This window comes from Ahaetulla prasina, chromosome 2, assembly GCF_028640845.1.
Source record: "Ahaetulla prasina isolate Xishuangbanna chromosome 2, ASM2864084v1, whole genome shotgun sequence".
Taxonomy (NCBI): domain Eukaryota; kingdom Metazoa; phylum Chordata; class Lepidosauria; order Squamata; family Colubridae; genus Ahaetulla; species Ahaetulla prasina.
Window position 1 is genome coordinate 246,272,490 of NC_080540.1, and position 23,189 is coordinate 246,295,678.

Here is a 23,189-nt window from a genome sequence, read left to right on the forward strand (position 1 = left end):
TAATGATAATAATAATAATAATAATAATAATAATAATAATAATAATAATAATAATAATAATAATAATAATAATAATAATAATATTCAGCCGTGCTTCGCTTTGATGGCAGCCTGACGTAAAATGGGGGGCAGGGGGATACATACACGGTTAGGGAAAAATAACAAAACAATGTTTTGGGCTCAATTGCAGTCTTAAATTGAGGACTACCGGTACTTGCAATTTGAACCTTATTGGACACTTCATTCCTGGAGGGTTTTTAAAGAACAGACTGGACAATCCTTTGTCTGAAACAGTATAGGATCTCTTGCTTGAGGAGTGGGGACTGGACTAGAAGATCACTGTTAGTTTGGGATATGTTCAGAGCCCACACATCTGATGACATAAAAAAATTGGCAAAGTCATCTCAAGTCACTTTGGCCGTTATTCCAGGTGGGCTTACATCTGTATTGCAGCCCCTAGATGTCAGTTTAAATAAACCTTTCAAGGACCATGTGCGAAGGATGTGGCATGAATGGATGACATCTGGTCAAGCTCGTCTGACAAAAGTTGGAAATCTGAGAAAGCCAGACATAGAACTAATAGCACAGTGGGTTCGTGATGCATGGGAAGATATTCCAGAGGACATGGTGCAACGTGCCTTCAAGAAATGTGGCATTAGTAATGCTATGGATGGCAGTGAAGACAGCGCATTGTATGAGAGTGACAGCAGTGATGATGACGACTGTGAACTCAGTGATGACGACAACGATATGCGGATAACATCACAGAAGCTGAAGTAGCTGAAGCTCTGTTTGGACAAACAGATGATGATGAGGAGAACTCCAGTTTTGAGGGATTTTAGCTCTCGTTAGCTTGGTTGCTGTTACTTTTAAAGATACTGTATTTTTGATACCATATTCTTTTTGGGGACCCCCTTTTGCACTTTTATTGTTTTTCGTTCAAATAAATATTCATGTTATTTTACTTGGCTCTATCTTTATTTTTTACATTGACCAGTAGCTGCCTCATTTCCCACCCTCGGCTTATACTCGAGTCAATAGTTTTTCCCAGTTTTTGTGGTAAAATTAGGTACCTCGGCTTATATTCGGATCGGCTTATACTCGAGTATATACGGTAGTTGTTTTTTTGAGCTTTTTACCTTTAAAAAAAGAAAAAAAACAGGGACAAAAACACAGGAAAAAACAAGATATACATAACAATACAATGTATGCTATTTTTATAGCCTTCTGTATCGACATACATATTCTCTATTTTTGTTCAATTCTTCTACTAAATACATATATTTACAGTATATTTATGTACATAATCAATATTATGAGATTAACAATAATTAGTGACTAATAGTTCTGTTGCATACTGTTATGAAAGATGTGTGCTGCGTGTGAAGAACAGAGGGAACGGGACAATCTACAACAGTTCATTGATAATAAATGATAAATTGATAAAAGCTCATATCTGCAGATTTAATGATTTTACTGAAGTATTTCACTCTGAAACCTTTAGGCCATGGGTGTCAAACTCGCGGTTTCACGTTGCCATCACGTGATGTTTCACAATGTTTTTCCCCTTTGCAGAGCTGGGGTGGGCGTGGCCTGCTTGTGACACATCCGACCTGTGGGCTGCCAGTGTGACACCCCTGATTTAGGCTAATGACAAAATGTATATATAATAGCAGTTGAATTGAAAAGGATGCAATTAAAATGAAGCTGGTTTCAAAATAAATCCTTTTTGAAAGCTGCTCCTTGTTATTAAGGGCACATTGGCTTTCGTATTTTTGCCATTCCTAACCTCTTCAAAGAGGAGACAATAATGTCTTTAAATAGCATGTGAAATTTAATGCACACTTGCATATTGGGAAAATGGAGCCCAGTGACTTCCACTATTTTTCAGCTGCTTTTTTAAATTGCTGTTTTAAATTCCATTGAGTGGAATAATAAAGGAGTGATCATGTCTAGTAGTTGGCCTTTGTAAAGACTGACTGGCTAAGAGGCTTTATGATTTACAGAGGCCACAGCTGGCTGCCAACCGAGCTGCAGGGATGTATTCTCTCCTGGGTCTGGTAGCTAAAGATGAAAAGGACCCCAGAGCTGGCACAAAAGCAAATAAAATGCTTTGACTTTAAATAAAGCATCATAATTTATATGAAGCTCTGCTTTTCAGCCCCAATAAGATTCGTGGATCAGCAGCAGCTTTTGGAGGTTGTGCTTATCTAACTGTCTGATCCCACTGTATTTTGATAACCATATCCTGAAATAGACAGCATTATTTTTACCTCCTTCTGTCCTCTCCATTCCCTTATCCCTGCTTTCTTATTTCAAAGAACAGAATCTACTCCTTCCTTCTAATGTTTCATTATCTGTTGTTGGATATTTTCCTATTGTTCACACCTGGCAGCCTTTTATAGCCATAGAAAACAGTGGGAGAGTAATTGCCAAATACACCTTGAGGTTTATTTACTTATGGTTTACATATGCCCTTCCTGCTGAGTTCTTTCTAAGCCTTTCACTGTTTTGAGAGAGCAGGAAACAAAGAACTCACAATATCATTTTAGAAGTTAGTATGCAAGGTTTGATGGTATACAAAGCTTGGTCTGGAAGTTTAGAGAATGGGTTTTTTTTGTTTTGCACAGGTTTGCAATACACAATCTTATTCAGTTGTTTTCAGTTGCCTTCTTTGAAGTCTTAAAATAAAGCAAGATGAAGGAAATAATTGTCTTTTAAAAATATGAGCTTAAATATGTAACTTGATAAATGTATGTTTAATGTGAAATTGGTTATCCTTTTGAGGCCTGGTCCTGTTACACATTTTTAAAGAATAGCATTCTTGGAGAGATGGGGAAGAAATAACTATTTTTAAAGCTAGAATTGAAGAAACTGGAATAAAAGTAAATACATCAAGATGGAAGATTTCCGAAACATTTAAGTCCTTTCCTTCCAGTTCGAACAATCGTTCCGGGATTCATATGAACAAACTGTTGTTTGCATAACCTTCCCTTGACAAGAAAAGAGCATTATTCTGCAATTAGTGTTATGAACGTCATATTTTGGGATTTTTCAGCAATTTTTTTAAAAAGTATGGGTGTTTTTTTAAGAAAATCTACATTATTTTAAAATAATACAGCTTTCTCATCTGGTAATTGATTAGCAAAAGATTTGCAGTACATTACTTGCAAATGCTTCAGATTAGGAGTGCAGATCATTTTGCTTATCAGCTGCTTTCTTTGGTTAAAATTCAGCAGTGATAGCCAACCTTTCCAGCTCTTCCGACCAGAGGGAGTGGGGAAAGAGGGGATGGTTTTGTGCAAGTAGCAGGCACTTGGGTGAGTATGCAAAGCTCCATTTGTGCAAATGGAGTTTTGCATGCTTGCCTGCTGTTCAGTACATAGGGCCAGTGCTAGCTGTTAATTAGATTTCTGACATGCCCAATTTCTCTTTCTTATGTTGTTTCTTTTCTCGCTTTCTCTTCTCCCTTCCATCTCACCTCTTCCTATATCTGCTTTCTTCTTTGCCTCAGTAACCTCACCTCAGAGAGAATCACTGGAGATTTTGAGCATTCAAAAGCATGGAGAAATAGTTTTTATAACTATGTAGAAAATCATTGCACATTATTTCACCTTTCATACGTATGAAAGCATGGTATTCAAATACCATTTTTTAAAATTAAAAACTAACATCCTTTTCAGGGTCTAGCTTGGATCACTCTGAGACATTATTTCAGGTTAAAGATGAAGTTTATCATTTTGATCTTATTACCTGGCCTTATTTCACCAATCTTTTGAAGGTTCTGCCCCCCCCCCTTTTTTTTTTCGGCATTAAAAGATTGATAAAGTAGCTTTGATTTTTTTCTTTATTAAGAATTACAGAATTGGCTTTCAACTAGTTATGAGTTTCTAGTGTTTCAGTGGTATGAACTAAATGCTAAAAATAATAGAATTAACTTTATGTCTCATATATTTTGTGATTTATATATCAATTAATACATCAATTAAACAATGCAATGATCAAATACTGTCGAAGCAGGAATCTGGTTTGGCTGACAGCCCAGTCACATCCAATTTGTACTCTTTCCTCCTCATCCTTTGCCAAACAGAAAAATTATTTACCTGCCCAGTGTAGTGCAAAGAGTGTGGAGTGGAATAGCACTGACTTAAATCTTCTCTCATCAGAAATTCATTTGGTGCTTATTGAAAAGCATTTTTGTTTCTGCTAGACCTGTACTGGAACCAACCCATTATTTATATTTGCTTAAACTTAGTGTACATCATCAGAGAAAAATGTAAGAATACACTCCAATATAAACTGCTGTAAAAATAAGATTCTTTTAAAGAGCACTGCTCTATTACCATTGATTTTTTGTTTTTCCTTTTTTCTCTTTATGCTAAAGAAAACCTTGGTTCAAGTATTAGGTGACACTTCATTCAGAAATGTTGGATTCATGCTGAAGCCAGATTTTCTACTATAATATACAAAAGCAGAAGGCTACTAGAGATGCAAAAGAAGAAAAATGATGAGAGCTTATTTTAGTAGCCTAGGCAGTTCAGTATTGACCTGCTGTCTTCCTGAGAGAGAAATAGATGGTGGTGAATAAGCTAGAGTCTAGTTTTCCAAGAAGCTCAATGATTTTCCCAAATCAATACAACTCATTGGGCTTCAGAACAAAGGCTGCATGGGATGTGACAGTGATAAAAGCGGCCATGTGCTCTTTTGAGTATTAAAGCACAACAGCCCATGGGAAAACAAATCTTTTTGATAATGCTTTTCCTTTCTCTTATTCATGTATTAAAATGTAAATATTTTAAGATTGTAACTTCAGTAATTTTACAAATAATACAATATATTACAGATTCTACTATTGTTCGGTTTGTTATATTTTATTGTGCACTAGTATATATAAAATTATGCAGGTAATTATGTAAAGCAGTCAGATTATATAGAACATTTGTTGAAAGGTAACATTTTAAAGTCTTGACAAGCAGTATGATTAAATAGAATCTTAGAAGTAGCCATTTTCCAAATGTCTTGATCAGGCTGTCTATATTGCCAGGGCTAATCATTAGAAGATCCTTCATTCCCTTTATTTTTAAATGCACTGTATATCTCAGAGGTTTATAATTGTGGTAGAAATGTGCTAGTATATAAAATGTGACATTATGGTGCTTGTTATTAATAATGTCCACTGTCCTTACCTTTATTTCCATATGCAAGATAAACTAATCAGACTTCTGCTTCAGATGGTTTGAATATAAGATGCATTAAATAAGTGATTCTTCGGATATATTAGCAATGGTTTTCTTTAACAATCACAATGCATAGCCCTCTGCTTTTTATATAAACTATCAATTTGAAGCAGGCAGCCCTTTTATAATTAATACGAGAATAAATTAATTTAATCATGTTAAAAAAGAGCATGCTTTATTCTGAATTTTCATACTTAAACAAATGCAAATTGTCCACAAGGTAATTGGTGATGTAAGTTTTCATATATTTTTGAATTAGTGTATTATTTTGACAACTTTATAGAAAATTTTGTAAAAATCTTTTTTACTCTTTTAACCCGTTTGGATCTACTTTAAATGTTTATTTGACATAAATTTATTAAACAAATAAACATTTTATCATGGGAAATGTTACAGAACTTTTGATCCAGACAATGTTTTAATATAGGTAACCAATCTACAGTGGATACAGAAAGTCTACATGCCTCTGTTAAAATGTCAGGTTTTGAGATGTAAAAAAGAGTCAGACCAAGAAAAGCCATTTCAAAATGTTTTCCACATTTAATATAACTTATACATTGTACAATTCAATTTAAAAACAAACTGAAATTGTTTAGTAGGGAAAATAAAAAAACTAGAATAATGTGGCTTACATAAGTGTTCACACCCCCTTATAAGCAAAGATGTGGTGTGGTCAGAATTAACCAATAGCCCTCAAACTGATGATAAATAATATCAGTTCACACCTGCCATCACTTAAAATGATCAAGCCCATATAAAGGTCAGTAGCAGTAATACGATTTTTCTGACATTTTCTCAGTTGCCACTTACAGCAGAAGCTATGATCTGCAAAGAGCTTACAAAGTATCAGAGGGCTCTCATTGTTGGAAGGTATCAATCAGGAGAAGGGTAGAAAAATATTTCCAAGGCATTGAATATACATGGACCACAGTGAAGACAGTAATCAACAAGTGGAGAAAATATGGCACAACAACATTACGAAGAACTGGATCCCCCTCCAAAATTGATAAACTATAGGAAGAAAATTAAAGAGGTTAAAGAGGCTGCCAAGAAACTTACAACAACATAAAAGGAGCTTCAGGGATTTCTGGCAAGACCTACACATGACAACAATCTCCCATATTCTTCATATGTCTGGACTGCTAGGTATGCTTGCAAGATGGAAGCCTTTTCTTGCAAAGAAAAACATCCAGACCTAGCTATATTTTGCAAAAATATACTCATATCAAAGGGAAATGCGTTATTGTCTGATGAGATCAAGGTTGAACCCTTTTGGCCATAATTCTAAAAAGTATGTCTGGTGCAAAAACAACACTTCATCATCAAAAGTACACCATAACCATGGTGAACCATGGTGATGGCAGCATTATGCTTTGGAGCTGCTTTTCTTCAGCTGGAACTAGAACTTTAGTCAAGGTGGAGGGAATTGTGAACAGTGCCAAATATCAGTCAATTTTGGCATGAAACTTTCAGGCCTCTGCTAAAATGCTGAAGATGAAGAGGAATTTCACTCTTCAACATAACTATCCAAAGCATATCTCCAAATCAACAAAAGAATGGCTTCACCAGAATATCATCAAAGTTTTGTAATGGCTTAGTCAGAGCCCAAACCTAAATCCAACTGGAAAATCTGTAGGGCGACCCAAAGAGGGCTGTGCACAGGAGATGCCCTCTCAATCTGACAAATTTGGAACGCTTTTGCAAGGAAGAGTGGACAAAGATTCCCAAGGCTGATAGGCTCTTACCCCAAAAGATGGAATGCTGTCATAAAAACAAAAGGTTCTTCAACAAAGTTTTAGTTTAAGGGTGTGCATCTTTATGCAACCATGTTATTGTAAGTTTTTTTTATTATTTTCTCCTCTAAACATTTTCAGTTTGTTTTTCAATTGATTTGTACAGCTTATATATATAATGGTGGAAACACTTTTGAAATGACTTATCTTGGTCTGATTTTTTTTTTACATCTCAAAAGCATGGCATTTTAATGGGTATGTGGAATTTATAGCCACTGTAGCATATAACTACTATACTGCAACAATTTATATTTGATTTTAAACCCTAAATGAAGTTTAGGCAAAATTATTTAAATTAGGTGTCTTAATTTATACCTCATTAGAGTTTTCCAAATATGAAAAGTGGGACGGCAATGTGTATAACCTTGAACATTTCTAAGGAAATAAGTAGATATATATTTTAGGAATTGTCTTATTGGTTTATTTTTTTTCAAGCAATTTCATATATTTCATTTTATTTCCATTCTTGTGTTGATAAATTATCCCATCCCTCTGTTCATCTTTTTAAGTTTAATGGTTATCTAGTTAGTTTACCAATTTCTGATCTAAGGTTAACATCCTGCAAATATTACCATCATTATCTATAGAAAAGGAACATTATAGGCTAGCAGACGAGGGCAACCCATTCCTGGATGCTGCCTCCACTACAATGGAGAATATTCCTTTCCATTTGTTATAATGCACTACTTGGATATCAGAACCATTGTTAATGACTACAGTTTATTGTAATACTTTAGGTATCTATGTGTATTTTATATGTAGTAAAATATTTATTATCCAAAATTTGTGGTGAATTATGTACTATAAAGTCAATGCCAACTTTTAGCAACTGCATGAATATATGTTTTTCTATGACAATATGTCCCTAGTCTTACCTTTCAAGTCTTCTAATGCTAAATCAATCGCCATTGTATGAGCCCATCCATTTTGCTGCTGGTTGTTTTCTTGTTCTCTTTCTTGAGTCCATCCTTTATACAAATTTGAACAACCACACTTAATCTCTAAATTTATCCATTGCAATAATGTCCCCAAATAATGTGCTTTGCCCCCAAAGAGTGAATGCATACATTGGGGAAAAAGTGAAAGGAATACTTAGACAAATTGTATAGGTACTATTTGGCCATGTTATTGAATCAGTGAAAACACAGTCAACTTCCATTAATGCAATTCTTTCACTTTTGTTACTTAGTGCCTTGTCCTTCCTACTAGAACTTGCAGAGTGAGCATGCTCTGGATCCCATCAGTGATCCAGGTCATTTGGTGGGTTCCAGGAAGCGTGCCTTCTCTGTCATGACACCTGTCTTATGGAACAGCCTATCCCAAGATCCTACCAAGCCTGAGCTTGTTGGCCTAACAAAGGGCTAAGAAGACTCTTCCCTTAAGTACTGAGGCCAGGATGTTGATTGATCTCTAGTTTGGAGGTAGTTTGTATGATGAGCTGATAATGTGATTTTTCAGATCCAGTTTCTTTTAATTGATCTATATAGTTGGTTTCTTTTTATTTCTGTCACTGCCAGAATTCCTTGAATAGATGGATGGCTGCATAAATATAGTAAATAATATTCCCACCTTCAAATTCTGTTTCTTGATGTGGCATTAGAATACATTTTAGGGGAAAAGCTTATGCTTCTTTTTATCTCCATTGATATTTCAGAACTTTATTTCTGCTTTTGGTTTTGAGCCCTAGCACATAAACTGTATCTCCCATATTAATTTCTTTAGTCTAGTTTTGTTTCAAGGTCTGGTAGAGTTTGGATTGAAAAGACTGCTACAGAGTGTCACTGTCATAATTCCCTTCTTTTCTTTTGTTGGGTTGGGGAAAGAGATATTTCCTTTGTCTGAGAAAGTCTGCAGATAGAGAAGGCAATCTGAAACATCCAGCAGGCTTTGAGCAGTAGGATGCCTTCATCATAAAACAGAAAACCATCTTTTCATTGATGAGAAAATCTGATCATCCTCAGGAAGGTATTACTGTGACAGAAGTGGGACAATAAAATGTCTTAAGCATGTGGCATATAGAGCCGAAAGGTACCAGGTTAGAGTTTATATATCTGTCTACTATCATTGACTTTCCAGTTCCATGCTTTTCTGGTTGAAGCACTTTATTCGCATGATTCACTTCTGCAGTAGATTTTCTAAATTAAATACTCTTACTTCATTGCTTGCATTCTTATGATGGAAAGAACCAGGGGCAAATGTGTGCAAGGCAGTAAATCCATTTTCCCCATGCTGTTTTTTAAAATAGAAGGAATATATATCTATAGCCTTTTAAGCTGTGGTCTGTGAATCAATGACTTTGGTGATTTCAGTTACTATTTTAATACAAACAAGTAATGCGTCAAGTACATAGGTTATTAGGTTGGATATTTTAAAAAATGCATTTTAAAAAAATCTGTTTGGCAGAAGAAAATTAGTACAAAGAAAAGTCCATTACTTAACTGTTATAGCAGCAGATACAAGCACTTGGAAAAAATAGCTTGTTTACACTTTGCTCCTGATAATTTTGTAAACTTTGTTCTTTTATTTACTTTAGCAATTCAGATTTTTAGGCCATTATCCTTCTGTGTTTATTTATACTATTTCTAGGTTGTCCCACTCCTGAGTGACTGGGTGGTGAATAACAAAAATTAAAATGATAAGCATAAAAAAAAAAGAAACGATTGTGATGCCTCCCGTTCAGCTTGACACAAGGCAATCTTTTTACTTGTTATGTTCAGAAAGTAAGGAAGGTGGGAGCTATTTAACTTTTAGAGTGGATATCAGTTTTTAAAGAACTATAGATATCCATCCAGATAATTTTGCACCTAACTCAAATTTCTCATAAATATCAGAAATTGTGGCTAAGATCTTTAGCTAACAGTTGTGCAATAATTTGGCTTTAATTTCAAATAGGTGTTTTTGAACACATGGGTGTAAACACAGCAGGTGTTCACAGCTCTTTTAAGCAGATGAGTCCTTTCACAGGATTATGTAGCAGGTGCAGAGGTAAGATCAACCACATGATCTTGGGAAAACTTGAGATTGCTTTAAGATATTGCATACAGATGATGGTCTTACTCCCTCTTAGGAATTAAAAACAAAACATTGCATAGTCGGCCGATCAGATTATGGCCAACCAGGAGAAATGTACAATCATATCTACAGATCTTTGCCCCATCCACACATGTACTGAATTAATTGCTACTTATTGCATTATAAGACTATGCCAGTCATTCAATGAATGAACTATATGAAAAGGACCTCTTAGATGTGCTCTTTGAAGGAGCCACAACCACTTGCTTTATTAAATATCTTGGTGGAAATCTGATCTGTGTTCAATTATACATGCCCAGATTATTTTAGGGAGGGTTTTAAGCAGCTACAACTGCTTCAAGGAAAAATTCTAGTCAATTTACACAAGCATATTATGTAATAGTTCATAAAGACATTAAACGTTATTTGGAGAGCAGGCAATGTACAAAGGATAATAATATCAGTAACTAGAATCATGATCATTAAGTCATTTGGGGAAGAGCAGTAAGAGAGTATTGTTGTTCTCATGTTGTTTGTGAGCTTTTTCGTTGTCATCAGTGGAACTCAGTGCCTTACAACCTTATTTAAATGTGTATATTACTTAAAAGTAAATTTGTCTTGATGTATAGTGGCACAGAGAAACAGTGTTTGTATTCTAAGGAATACATAATTTCTACCATATATTTCTAAATCAGGTTGCATCATATGGGCAGTACCGCACATATATAGCTGGCACTTCTCACCGTTTTGGCAGATCTTTTTTCTACCAGACTTCATTTTGTGCAACAATGCTCAATTTCAATTTTAGGAAAGGAAAGATCCATTTAAAAGAGTATAGGCAACTGAGTTGCCGTCATTAGGGTGCTTTTCACATTTACAAAAATAAGCCATTTATTAATATTGCTATATTTAGACATTAAGCAGGGGCCTTAATTAGCCGATGAAAAACTTCCAAAAATAGTTACTATATAGTTCACGAGGTTTGACTTCAAATTTGTCATTACTAATCAGATACAGTGGTTGTAATTTATAAGCCTAGATAATTTAAGACCAAATTGTTTCTTAGTATCAATCATTACTCTGCCGAACAAATTCCTTTTTTCATGATCCAGAGAAGATTTTGAATGCTTAACACAGCCCAGTTGAGTAGACAGTAACCTTTCAAGTTGACAAGCCAGATAGTGCAAACAAACCAGAGCGTAATTACAGAAGCAGGAAGCATTTAAACAAGCCTCTTGTACTGGTGAGATTATTCCAGGCTCACTCCCTTCCCTTCCCCCTCACCGTGTCACTTTCTGCTTGCACAGAAGGGTTGTGTTACATCACTGTTTTTCTTTCTTTCTGTGCCTCTACTGCAGTGCTAAGTCCAACCAATCAGATGGCAGCATTGTTAGCCAGCCCTGGCCAATCCAGGGACTGGATTTGAGGGAAATATGAAGCCCTTAGGGAAAGACAATAACAAAGGCCTTTTTCACTGCAGACAAATGTTAAGTGTCTGTGCAGACTTTTCCTGTTTTTTAATGCTATTATTCCAAGAAGGGAGGCCTTGTTGTTTCTTTCATGTTTCTCTTTCAAGTAATTTTAATTATACATTTGTGGTACATCAGAGATTCAAGCACGAAGAGATTTAGCCTATTGCTTCTTAAGCTCAAACAATGCATTAACCTTCTAACAATATAAATATATTTCAGCAATTTAAATACAGCAGATAGGTTGAAAAATGTTGAGCAATTGGAAAAGTCTCCAACACCACACACAGTGCCCTGGAGAGCAAATAATGTGAAGAACAGATCCATTCTGCATCTGTTTGAATGTGTATTTTTACAGCTTTAATCGGGAGGTGGGAGTATTTTCTTCTCTTTGCACTTTTGTTCTTAATTGCAAAAAATGAAATTTATTTTTCTAACTTGTGAGACCACTATGGTCTATGGTTTTTAGTTTTATTTAACAAAGATTTTATCATCCATATCTGGAGTTTATGTTTTTGTTCCTTTAAAAAAAGCCTCAACTCAGGATATATACCTTATGTGGTAGCCTTCTGCATTTACAATAACATGCTAAAACCATGCAGGGAACCATTTTCCCTCCTCTGATATACTGTTGAAAATGCTTAAAGGAAATCCCTTCTTCCTTAGTACTTTAGCTAATAGCATTTCAAAATACTTTCCTGCTGTTAAAAGGTCCCTAAGGAAATAAGTTGCAGGTTACATGTTTTCTTTACATTGATGTTCTGGTCTGGGAAAAAGGTTGAATGCAAATTAGAAATCACACTAGTGACGTAAATTAAGCCGACAAGCTGGAAACATGAGGCAGGATGTCATTATTTATTTATTTATACATTATTTCTCAGTTTAAAGGCTGGGATTGGAGTTAGATTATACAAATGTGTAGCGTGAGGAAAAAATTTACAAATTTGCCAATTGGTGCTACATATTTACAATGAATTACAACTCAATATTGTTGTTCTGGGTCTTTTTTTAGCATGTCTTATTATAGATATTACTTGTGATATTCCATATCCACATCTGGTGGAATACAAGTATTGTCTATAAGCCTAAAAATTATAAATTGTCTTTTATTTGAGGGAGGAAGATAAATCTGATAGCTTTTCTATGTTTAATAAAGAATACTCGTTGACACATTGGTTTTCAGTTTGCTTTTTGTTAAATATTGGAAAATATTTCTAATTTGGATTTTTTAATTTTTCATGCTTGGGAGGAATGTCTGCTTAAGAAAAAAAAGCATGCAATATTAGTCAAATTAATAATATTTAGAAGTATTAACGCTGCAGTATGGTGTTTATATTGAATAATTGCCTCCAAAGTAAGTATCATTTCAGATAAATATACTCTGTATCTGTACTCAGTTTTAGTTTCCTCATGCCACCCAATGCCTTGTGCACTAGCTACTAATAATCAGCTTTATTTTCACTAGTGAGCAACAATAATTATGCAATAATAGAAAAAAATTAAGAGTACACTGTTTCCTTTTTAAAGCATACACATTAAAAGCATTTCCTCCTCACTTTAGTATCTTGATTACTCCTTCATCATTTGTCTTGCGTGCATTGTCTTGTGGGTTTTATATGGAAGCCGCTGAAACCAACAAGAGGAAGTTGGCAAACCACAATCTGTGAAAGCAAATGAAAATTTAACTATTTTTACCCATTCTATTTCTGAACTAGGTCCAAAAATCATAATTCCCACCAACAATTCTTTGTTTCTTTTTCATCTGCAGGTGTCCTCGTTGTTAATGTTACTTGGAGAAATAAAACCTATGTTGGAACGTTACTTGATTGCACAAAACACGATTGGGCTCCTCCCAGGTAAGTAATTATCTAGAGGGTGGGGTCTGCTTTCTTGCCCACATTCTGACATGTAAACTAGACAGTTAACAATTTTGTTTAAAAAAAACAGTGAAACAATATGTTCTTGGGAAAGTAGTCCATGCAGAAGAAATTATTTGTAAATGAGTTGCAAATGAAACCATGTTTTAGGTGTATCCTCTCATGATCCAATATCAGCAGGATAGGATCTGTAATTGATACCTCCACCTACCAAAGAGTCCAAGTTCCAACCTGTTAGACCAGATGCAGCAGCCTGTTTTTTAATGGGGTTTGTATTTATCCCACTCCTCCAAGATCTACAGAATGTACCCATTTCAGATGTACTTCAGTGCATCTATTCTGGCTCTAATTTTAGAAAGCAGGCAGATCTTGCCATCAAAATTGGCAGTTTTGCTCTGAGTTTCAGCACTAATGTTGAAGGCCATAAAATGATCTCTGGTGTATGTCTCCTGTAGGCTATTATTTGTCCAGTCCTTAGCTGAATAAGTGGATTTCTTAAAATAAGGAATATTGAATAAAATCCAGTATACAGTTAGAGAAAATGTGGGATGCTTCTTCTGCTTCCTTCCACATTTACTAAGTTTGATTTTAGCATGTTAAGGTGAAAGAAAGGGAGAAAACACTATGGTGTTAATTAACAAATTTATGTTGCTTGCAGTATTGCACTGTTTATCTTTTTATGCATCTGGTGTTATTTCATTTTGCTGCTTCTGTGTATATGGTTTATTCTGTCGTTAAATCTTTTAAAAAAGAAAAAAAATAGTAAGAAATAGCAAATAAATCACCTCCTGCAAGGCTTGCATGGCTTATCAAAAATCAAAGATGTAACTGAGTACCTTATTAAAATAATCAACCCCACGGATTACTACCCTTTTCTTCTATACTTCCAATGACACAACAGTGAATCTGAAAACAATAATGAGATTATGAACAGCTAAGGAAGAAAGTTTAAGAATTAGGAGCACAAGTGGGTTTTTTTTTATCTATACTTCCAACAAAAGGCCAACATCCAGTGAGAGAGAAAAGGATTTTAGAAACAAATCACTGGTTTAAGAACTTCCTAGACCATGGCTTCCTAGACCATGGTCTGCATTACCTATATGAAGGGCTACTGGCAAGGATGGACTGCACCTCAAAAGAACTGGAAAGAATATATTCGGAAAACGACTGGCTCATCTTATCAAAAGGGCTTTAAACTGAAATTGAGGGGGGAGGAGCACCAATCTTCATGACTTTTAGAACCTAATTCCATGCAAAAACCATTAGATGCAGCTGCGCGAGTGGTAATGGGAGCCGCTCGTGGCTCCCACGTAACACCACTGCTCCGTAGTCTGCACTGGCTTCCTGTAGTCTTTCGGGTGCGCTTCAAGATCCTGGTTACCACCTTTAAAGCGCTCCATGGCTTAGGACCCGGGTACTTACGAGACCGCCTGCTGTTACCTTATGCCTCCCATCGACCCGTACGTTCTCACAGAGAGGGCCTTCTCAGGGTGCCGTCCGCCAAACAATGTCGGCTGGCGACCCCCAGGAGTAGGGCCTTCTCTGCGGGAGCACCGACGCTCTGGAACGAACTCCCCCCTGGCTTACGTCAAGTGCCTGATCTTCGGACCTTTCATCGTGAGCTAAAAACATATTTATTCATTCAAGCAGGACTGGCATAAATAGTGGATTTTAAATTGGGGTTTTAGTAATATTTTAAATTTTTTTAAATCTTTTAAATTATCGGCCGTTTAGTAATAGTTTATTTTAAATTCTTTTAATTGTATATATTCTGTATTTTATTCTGGCTGTACACCGCCCTGAGTCCTTCGGGAGAAGGGCGGTATAAAAATCTAATTTAAAAAAAAAAAAGATAACCAATCACACAAGGAAGCAAGGGGGAAGGAGTAAAAAGAAAGAAGAAATAAAAAAAGAAAAACTTAATAAGGTTTTTCCGTTTCAGCTCTATTCTGTTGATTGATCCTTCTCACTTTGTTAATTTCAGATGATTTAGGGAAGTGTCCACCTCATTACTGATACATTACTGATATTTGGAGGTGGGGTCTGGGTGTCATATATGTTGATTTGCCATTGAGACAGTTTTTATTAGAAGAGATTTTATTTTTTTCCCCATGTACCCAATTCTGATACCTGATTTCATTTATAACAGGTTTTGTGAATCGCCAACAAGTGACCTGGAAATGCGAGGAGGTCGGGGTAGAGGAAAGCGAGCAAGGTCTGCAGCAGCTACAACCACACCAGGGACTGACATTACCTTTACAGAGTCCAGAGGACTACAGAACAAGAACAGAGGTGGTGCTAATGGAAAAGGAAGACGGGGCAGCCTTAATTCTAGTGGCCGCAGGACACCCCCCAACTGTGCCATGGAGGATGTGAAAGTCAGCCCTTTGTCTAACAACAAGAGGAAAAACAAGCCAACCATGGAGCTGGACTTGAATTCCAGTTCAGAGGACAACAAATCTGGAAAGCGTGTGCGCACTAATTCTAGAAGCACTCCCACCACTCCCCAAGGGAAACCAGAGACTGCTTTTTTAGACCAAGGTTGCTCTTCTCCAGTGTTGATTGATTGCCCCCATCCTAACTGCAACAAAAAATACAAGCACATTAATGGGTTGAGGTATCACCAGGCTCATGCACATTTAGACCCAGAAAACAAACTGGAATTTGAGCCTGACAGTGAAGACAAAATATCAGACTGTGAGGAAGCACTCGGCAATGTGGCACTTGAATGCAGTGACCCGAGCACAAGCTTATCACACTTTGATCAGCTGAAGGGCCCCCTGTCTCCTTGTTCCCTGAGTACCCCTGGAACACCGAAGGGGAAACGGGAGCAGGCCCACAATGGCAGGAATTCTGGCAAAAAAAGGGGCTTGAACAGTGAACTGAATAGTCTCCCGGTTATTTCCAATATGACAGTGACTCTGGAAAACTGTTCAGTGGCAGAAAACAGTTTGGCCAGTGAAATGCCCAAGCTAGAAGCTGAAGGACTCATAGACAAGAAAAACCTAGGAGAAAAAGACAAAGGCAAAAAAGCCAGTAATTGTAAAGTAGATAAAAATCTGTCCAAGCTGAAAACTGCCAGACCCATTGCCCCAGCTCCAGCTCCCACACCGCCTCAGTTAATAGCTATCCCCACGGCAGCTTTTACAACCACCACCACTGGGTCAATATCAGGACTGCCCTCCCTGACAACCACTGTTGTACAGGCTACACCAAAGAGCCCTCCGCTAAAACCTATTCAACCAAAGCCCACAATCATGGGAGAGCCGAGCACTGTCAGCCCAGCTCTCACATTACTCAAAGACAAAAAGAAAAAAGAGAAGAGGAAACTTAAGGACAAAGAAAGCAAAGAGACTGGGAATCCTAAAGTGGATTTGAAGCTGGGAAAATTGGAGGACACCAAGGGGTCTGGGAAAGAGATTAGTGGGCATTTTTTAAAGGAACATCTCAGCAAGAATGAAGTGTTAGCTAATGGACTGTCAGAGTCTCAGGAGAGCAGGATGGCAAGCATTAAAGCTGAAGCTGATAAAGTTTACACTTTCACAGACAATGCCCCCAGCCCTTCGATAGGGAGTTCCTCCAGAATGGAATGCAGCCCTTTAGTGAATGGACAGTCTTCAGTGGCGCCACTGCATGTGTTGACACAGAATGGGGCAGAGGGTGCTGCTGCTAAAACTAACAGTCCTGCTTACTCGGATATCTCTGATGCCGCAGACGATGGTGGTTCTGACAGCAGGTCAGAGGGCATGAGGTCAAAGGCCAGCTCTCCTTCAGATATTATTTCTAATAAGGACAGTGTTGGAAAAGGACATTCTTCAACCCCGGTACAATTACCCCAAGTAAAAGAGGCTCATTCTCCTTATTACCATGGCTACGATCCTTATTATTCTCCAAGCTACATGCACTCTGGACAGGTCAGCACCCCCGCAGCTGGGAACAGCAGCAATAACCCCCAGGGAATGAAGATCAAAAAGGAGGCAGAGGAAGAGGCTGAGAAAAAAGACAAGGCAGAGCCTCCAGAGTCCAAAAAAAGTGAAGCTGGTCCCACTAATTTGCAGCCTCAACACCAGTCTGTAATAACTCAGAGGCATCCTGCACTTGCCCAGTCACTTTACTATGGCCAGTATGCCTATGGGCTTTATATGGACCAAAAATCCTTAATGGCCTCTAACCCTGCTTATAGGCAGCAGTATGAAAAATACTACGAGGACCAGAGATTAGCAGAACAGAAAGTGACTCAAACTGGCAGAGAATGTGAAAGGAAAAACGAGCTCCCCTTGAAAGATCTGGGAAAAGATGACAAGTTGAAAAACATACCCTCTGCTACAATCTCAAAAGCACCTTCAGCTTCAGAGACCAGTAAAAACAACACTAAAATAGGGTCATCAGTCCCTAATAAAACTGAGGAGACAAGTAAATCACAGATGCTTTCGAATCATCAGCAACAGATTCAGTCCGATAGCTTCAAAGCAAAACAAATGGAAAACCATCAGCTTATAAAGGAAGCTGTGGAAATGAAATCTGTTATGGATTCTATGAAGCAGACCGGAGTAGATCCTACTACAAGGTTTAAACAGGTGAGAAGGCGGGAGGGTGAGGGCTGGAATTATTCTAAGCTTAGATCCTAGGGCTTTAAGCTATATAATCTTTTGGCATTTACTCGTAGATACTTCTGCCAAGGATCATGCAAGCTCATGTGGATGTTTTTTCTTGCTTTCTCAAACAAGATTTGTTGCTATGCTGTCACCCAGATTTCAGGATAGTAGCAATCGACCTCCACAACCAAGCCCTTGGTGCTTTGTACTGAAATTATATTTTGAAAGATAGAAATGGTGACATAACTTCAGGGATTTGTCTGAACACTTAGTGGCCATTCCCTATTCTTCCAAGGTTCACAGCCAATAAATATCAACGGAGTGTGCAAGCCACACCAGAGCAGGGTAGAAAGAAGTAATTGAGTTACTTGGCTTTTGAAGCTTAAGGATATTTCTAAACTTTGTAGAGCCGTGCTCTGCTTTCAGTCTGTAACACTGTAGTGAAATTATTTGCATGCCTTTCCTCCTCATACTCTGCCAGAACTCTTCTTTCCTTGAATACTTGTTATGTTAAATTATCCTCCTGTTTGCAAGCAAATTTGAGGGTGGTTGCAAATTTCTGATGACTAGAAGTGTTGAAAGGGTGAGCAGGCAGAGAGATTGCTCTGAGACCTTCAGCAAGTTTCCCCCAATTGGCTTTATTCCAAGAATGAGAAGAAGTTAGGAGTCCATAACCCCCAGCCAACTAGCCGGGACTGACAGGAGTTGGTATCTCAAATTTCTAGATTATAGTGCAAAAAACTACACATAATTGAGGAAAGTGTAATGCTTCCAAAAGTCATTTACATGTGTAGAAATATTAGTAATAGCAGCAATATTCATGGGGAGGATTTATTATTTGATAGGTTTGTGGCAAAATCTGAAAATTCCTGTCTTGTATCAAGTGGCAGTTATAAATCTCACTGTATAATTTGGCTTATTATATCAATAAATCAGCAAATAGGAAGATAAGGTTTTAATGTTATGCTTTGCAAATATTTTCAAGTACAAGAAGAAGAGACTTAACTTTTTTTCAGACAGGGTAAAATATAAATAAATCTTTCTCATGCTAGTCTTTGATGGAAGTCATAAATCTTAACCTTTATATTACCCAGCAAGATCTTTATTCATAAACTCATCCACCCCCAATATGAAATATTTTATTGATGTTTGAATGAATGAATGAGTGGTCCCCAAACTTTCTGGCACCAGGGACCGGTTTTGTGGAAAACAATTTTTCCAGGGGCAAGGATGGTTTCCTGCACAACCTAGATCAGTGATGACTAACCTTTTCTGAACCGGGTGTACAAAGCGTGTGCGTGTGAATGCCTGTGTGCCCCCCTGAACCCCCATACATGCTCCCCACCCCCATGTATGCACGCACGACACCCTGCCTGCACCCTGCCACCCATGCCTGCAGATTTTAGCAATTTTCTATCAACTAAACCAGGGGTCCACAATCCCCGGGCTGCGGACCAGGACCAGTCCATGACCTGTTAGGAATAGGGCTGCCCAAGCAGTGGGTGTGTGCATGCCCCCCATGCATGCGCAACAGAGGTTCGACAACTAGCTGGCCGGCAGGAGGCATGCACACATGCGCGGCAGAGCTGAACTGGGGCAATGACTCGCTTGTCCACAGAGACGGCGCTGCGTGCCACCTGTGGCACGCATGCCATAGGTCCACCATCACGGACCTAGATCCTGTGTATCAAGAGAGAGTTTTGCTCACTCACCCACTGTCCTGGTCTGCAGCCTGGCGGTTATAGATCCTTGGTTAGTTGATAGAAAATGGCTAAAATCTGCAAGATACCCAATTTAAAAAAACACAAAATAATAGATCAAAATTATACACCAACAGGAATCAATTTACATTGGTTTGCAAGGCATACGGATCATAATGGTGCTTTTGTTGTCCAGCTCTAGAATTTTCAACAGAAGTTTTCTGTTTTACGGAATTAGAGAGCTAATTGGTGTAGTGGTTAAAACCATCAGGCTAGGCACAAGAAATCATGGCTTCTAGCCTCAAGTTAGACACAAAGTTAGCTGCATGATTTTGGATCATTTAAGATTTTCTCAACCTGTTGCAATAATACCTACCATGTAAGTACAGGTACTCCTGTGCACCCCAAAAAAGGTACTTATGATCCGGATTTGAATTTCCAACGCTCCCACCTGGGGCCTCCTAGTCACATGGTTGCTTTTTGTGTGCTCAACAATCAGTCCACATTTTCATAATCACGTAACTATGATCATTTTTTGCCAAAAACTTGTATTTATTTCTGGATTTTGCCAAGAACCGTCAATTGTGGCTAATGAGTCCACAATGGGGGCATTTGCTTAACAAACACCATATTGACTTAACAAATGAAACTCCCTTTTTATGACTCTGAAAACAACTGTCACAAAAAAAAATCAAGCTGTTCATGTGGGTGTCTCGACCTACAACTGTCATGACATATGACGAGATTCCAATCTCCATTAAGGTTGTAAGTCAAGGACTACTTGTATAGTCAGGAAGCTTATTCTAGTTTATAAGTTAGACTTATTAAATGCATGTTTCCTGAAATGGTTAAGTAATTTCAGTTTATTTACATTGTGTTTGGTGAAATGTAAAATATAAGTTCTAGTTCATGAGATCTGTATAATTTAAAAAAATGGTTTGATAACAATAAGACAAGATGGTATGATTAAAAAAAACAGAAACCATAATCTTCAGAATTCCCCAGCCTGTTCCTCAGTTTGGAGATATTAAGGTCCAAAAAAAAATTAATACTTTCATTCATTGAATTAAGTTCAGACTTAAAGGACTATTGCAGTCAACGGAGCTCAGTTTTACTTATTTAAAAGTGTATGTTCTATGTCTGGATTTAGTACATTTTTTGTTGGAATGAATTTAGTTAATAAATACCGTAATAGATTCAGAATACTTAATTTTATCTACAACTAGTTAAAAATCATTTTCAGTCTTCTCTTGTCCATGCTTACTCAAGCTCCATATAAGATTTCTCGTTACTATATATAAAGAAGCATACTGTTTAATACCTTTATCGTATAATGCGTAATTGAATATGCAAATGCACTATTGCTACTCCTTAATTACATTATAAGAGTGTTCTTTTTCTCTCTACTTTTCTCCGTAAATGTGAATTTCTGTTTCTGTTTGGTAAGACTGTGGCCCTTATCTAAAGAGCTCCTTTGCATGTTTCCCACAACTGGGCAGTCTCAATTCTGTCTCTGTTGCACAGTAAATGTAAACTATTTCAGTTTCAAAACACAAAAAAATGGAGATTGCTGTGCAAAAAGCATAAACGTACCTCAGTTTGGTTTGTGGGACTTGTCATACATTTATTGTACTGCTTTCAAAATTTCCCCCTTCATTATTCAATCCTTACCTATTGTAGGTAAAACACTTTAAGTCAATTTAAATATCCCCCTAGTGATTGGATAATGGGTTTATGGAAAAACCACTTTTACCCAATTTGGGATAATTTACTCTGGTTTGGGAAGCACTGTTTTTTTTGGGGGATCGTGACCAGTTTTTCTGTATCCAAGCAAAGCCAGTGAGCAAAAACTTTTGTATTGTTTACTTCAGTGCTGATAGTTTTTATTGCAAAACGTTCCTCAATTTTAAAAAAAAACCACACCGATAACCCTAAGATACATATATTTGCTTATTTAGAAATCAAAGTGTTATTTCTGCCTTCAAAGTAGATTACAAATTTCCTAAAATAAAACCAAGACGACAGTTGTATCTTTAAATTTTACATGTTTTGTATTTTTTCCAGTTAAGGTAGCGAAGGTTCATTTAAGTTTGATGAAAGCAATGTTTTTTTACTTTATATTAATTTTTAATGAAATACTATTTCTATCATTCCTGTCCATGACTTTGGCTTTAAAAATTGCAAGCTTTTGTTATTTTCCTAAGGCAAACAGGACTTCTATATGACAAATTGTCTCCTCCTGCATTGCACATTAGTCCTTTTTCAGCTTATGGAATTCTCCAAAGCAGTATGTGACATCTCAAAATGACTTCTACCTTGTGAAATTTAGACAGAGGCTAAGATTACATTACTAGCTCTCTCTATTAAAAAAAAAAAAAAGCAAAAGGCCAGCTGGATGGAGTCAGTGAGGCATTTCTGCTGACTTGAAGCTATTTTCTGCTCAGTAACTGCAAGAGAGATCTGCCAGGAGAACAGACTGAAATGCCAGTAAAAGAAGTGAAGCTGAGTTATGTCACATGCAAACTGCAGCAATGTTACACTGAAAAAGACATGCCCACGATTCCAACACAAAGTTCACTCAGGTTGACAGCAGCATCTTCAACACATTGCATTTTATGCAAGCTGTAAAACCCTTCTATATTTGCCAATTCCAGTCTTGACTCTTTTGGCTTTGTTCTCTGGACCACAGTGGTTGTAGGTTGTTCTTTTAAAGTGTAAACTTTAAAATGGTTTTGTTTTTTTTCCTTCCTTTCCTATCAGGACCCAGATACAAGAACATGGCATCATTATGTATATCAGCCAAAATACCTTGATCAGCAGAAAGTGGAAGAACTGGACCGTGAAAAAAAATTAAAAGAAGATAGCCCCAGAAAAACACCTAATAAAGAAGCTTCTTTCTCTAGCCTTCCAGTTTCATTAAACAGCATTAAAGAAGAGCCTAAGGAGATGAAGCGTTCTGATTCTCAGCCACTGGAGGAGAACAAGATAAAAAATGATGATCAAAAGACTGCTGTAAATTGGAAGGAATCCCGGGGTACTAGAGTGGCTGTTTCCTCTCCAATGACTCAGCATCAGTCATATATACAGTACTTGCATGCTTACCCTTATCCACAAATGTATGATCCTAATCATCCTGCATACCGCGCTGTTTCTCCTGTTCTCATGCATAGTTATCCAGGTATGTACCAAATTAAACTGAATAGGCCCATCAGTTTTGTCATTGCCTTTTAGAAGCAAAGGAAAATTAGAAGCTTCAGAGATTCAATTTCTTTTGCAAAGGTCTAGGAGTGAAATAACCTTAACATAAGTTATTTTTTATGAATTATCAGCATTTCCAAATACAATTTCTGCATCCATTGGCATTCTTCTAGGCTATTACACTCAAGATAGTAGCTTGCCTATAAAAAATATTGTAAGCATTTACTCTCAGAACCATTACAGTTATTACTTCTTCCACTTAAATCCCTAACTGTTTGAAATTGCAATATGTTCAACCCTTTTTATAA

General features: G+C 37.1%; 1 protein-coding gene across 3 annotated transcripts in view; it reads left to right on the forward strand.

Moving 5' to 3' along the window:
• ZNF608 (zinc finger protein 608) overlaps positions 1–23,189 on the forward strand; it is a 126,241-nt gene that overhangs the window by 98,121 nt on the left and 4,931 nt on the right. For all 3 annotated transcript variants that reach the window (XM_058169985.1, XM_058169984.1, XM_058169986.1), the window contains exons 4-6: positions 13,280–13,367; positions 15,538–17,965; positions 22,444–22,861. In XM_058169985.1, the coding sequence (XP_058025968.1) occupies positions 13,280–13,367; positions 15,538–17,965; positions 22,444–22,861 (2,934 nt within the window). The remainder of the gene's footprint in view (positions 1–13,279; positions 13,368–15,537; positions 17,966–22,443; positions 22,862–23,189) is intronic.